Source organism: Chaetura pelagica, unplaced genomic scaffold (assembly GCF_000747805.2).
Source record: "Chaetura pelagica isolate M959 unplaced genomic scaffold, ChaPel_1.0 scaffold222, whole genome shotgun sequence".
NCBI lineage: Eukaryota > Metazoa > Chordata > Aves > Apodiformes > Apodidae > Chaetura > Chaetura pelagica.
The window spans coordinates 2646-4562 of record NW_009952711.1 but is presented as its reverse complement, the minus strand read 5'-3'; the positions used below and the strand labels follow the sequence as shown (position 1 = coordinate 4562).

The window sequence follows — 1917 nt, the reverse complement described above, 5'->3', positions numbered from 1 at the left end:
GGGGAGGGTGGGGGTCCCTCTCTTGCCCCAGGAAAGCTGGGCTCCTCCCCCCTGCTTCTGCTGCTGGGTGCTGGCCCACCTGCCACCCTGGGCTGTGGTGCTTTGGGTCAGCAATGGACCAGCCCGGCGATGCTTGGCAGCTCCTGCAGCCCCCGGGGGTGTGAGGGGAGCTGAGGAGGGGACAGTGGGGACAAGGACCTGGCTGGGACTCTCTTCCCGAGGCTTTGGCCAGGTGATGGCAGCAGAGCCCAGGCTCCGGGCGCCAGAGTCTTGTGCAGGGGGAGGAGGAATGCTGCCTTGTCCTTCCCGCCTGGAAAACATCCCAACTTCCTTCTCCCCTGCCTCCCAGGGCACCCTACAACCAGGAGAAGAACCGGTACGGGGACGTGCCCTGCCTGGACCAGACCCGGGTCAAGCTGGCAAAGCCTTACAGCCGCCCCGAGGTGAGCCAGTCCAGGGGGGAAACTGGGGGTCCCTTTGCGGGGAGCGGGGGGGACACTGTGGCCACCCTAACCAGGGAGTCCAGAGGGCTCAGGCTGTGCCTGCTTCCCCCCCACAGCTGACTGACTACATCAACGCCAGCTTCATGGATGGCTACAAGCAGAGGAACGCCTACATCGGGACTCAGGGTACAGCCCCAGCCTCCGAGGGGGCTTTGTTTTTTGGCTCCTGATGCATGAAGGGGCTTCATCTCCCTGCCCAGCAAGTCCCACTCCTCTCTGGGAGTGTTGGCTCCCCTCCCAGTTGCCAGCCAGGGGAGACCAGAGCTTCTCCTGGAAAAGGGCAGTCGGTGGCAGCTCCATGTGGGGCTGGTGGCTCCTCACTGGGGTGGGTCCCCATGGGAAGGGGCTGTGACCCACTCCCCTCCCAGGGAGGCTGGAGGAGGCTGCTGGGTGAAGGGGCTTTTATCCAGACCCGTCAGGTTTTGGGCTGATGTGCAGGATGTCCCCGCAGGGCCTCTGGAAAACACCTATGGTGACTTCTGGCGTATGGTGTGGGAGCAAAACGTCCTGGTGATCGTGATGACAACGCGGTGAGTGCCCAGGAGCAGGGCACAGCCCTGTGTTCCCTTACAAAACGTTGGATGAGCAGCACTGCAGTGACCCTGCAGCCATGGTGCCAGCCAGAGCCCGTGGGGTGGGAACACCACGCCAGGGACAGGCTGTTTGTCCCTGTGGGATCCCCAAGGGACCAAGGCCAGGTGGCGTGGGCCATGTCATCACCAGCTTGTCCTTCTCCTGCTCCCAGGTTGGAGGAGGGTGGCAGGAGAAAGTGCGGCCAGTACTGGCCTCTGGAGAAGGATTTCCAGGTGTGCTTTGGGGCCCTGACCATCACCAACCTGGGCGTGGAGAACCTCAACCATTACAAGAAAACCATCCTGGAGATCCACAGCTCGGAGGTGTGTGGGTGCAGGAACCTGGTAGAGGATGGCACAGGGGTGAGACCCTGCTGTGGCCAGGAGCAGAGGAGGGGAGAGGGTCTAACCCCCCTGCTCTCCCCCCCCCCAGACCAAGGAGCGGCGGCTGGTGTCCCACTTCCAGTACCTGAGCTGGCCAGACTACGGTGTCCCCTCCTCTGCAGCCACCCTCATCGACTTTCTGGGGGCTGTGAAGCAGCAGCAGAGGGTGGCAGTCAGTGCCCTGGGCCCCCGCTTCAAGGGGCACCCGGGGGGACCCCCGGTCGTGGTGCACTGCAGCGCTGGCATCGGCAGGACAGGTAACGGGGTAGACCTGCTGGGTGCTCGTGGTGGTGGCAAGGCAGGGACCCAGCGTGTGTGTTTGCAGGCTGGTCGACCAGGGATACGCATCCCTGAGACTTTCCTACAGCCTAGGGCATCCCTGCCTTGCTTCTCCTGATGCCCACGACCTCGCGTGGGACGTTCAGGAGGGGCGAGCCCACGGCTGCCCCTCTCCGCTT

The 1917-nt window shown here is 63.9% G+C and overlaps 1 protein-coding gene across 1 annotated transcript in view; it reads left to right on the top strand.

Moving 5' to 3' along the window:
- Nucleotides 1-1716, top strand: part of PTPN9 (protein tyrosine phosphatase, non-receptor type 9) — a gene marked incomplete at its 3' end in the record, with an annotated part of 12026 nt that extends 10310 nt beyond the window's left edge. The window contains exons 10-14 of the mRNA XM_009994489.1: nt 350-443; nt 560-629; nt 955-1033; nt 1249-1399; nt 1509-1716. Of these exons, the coding sequence (XP_009992791.1) occupies nt 350-443; nt 560-629; nt 955-1033; nt 1249-1399; nt 1509-1716 (602 nt within the window). The remainder of the gene's footprint in view (nt 1-349; nt 444-559; nt 630-954; nt 1034-1248; nt 1400-1508) is intronic.
- Nucleotides 1717-1917: the final 201 nt, after the last annotated feature.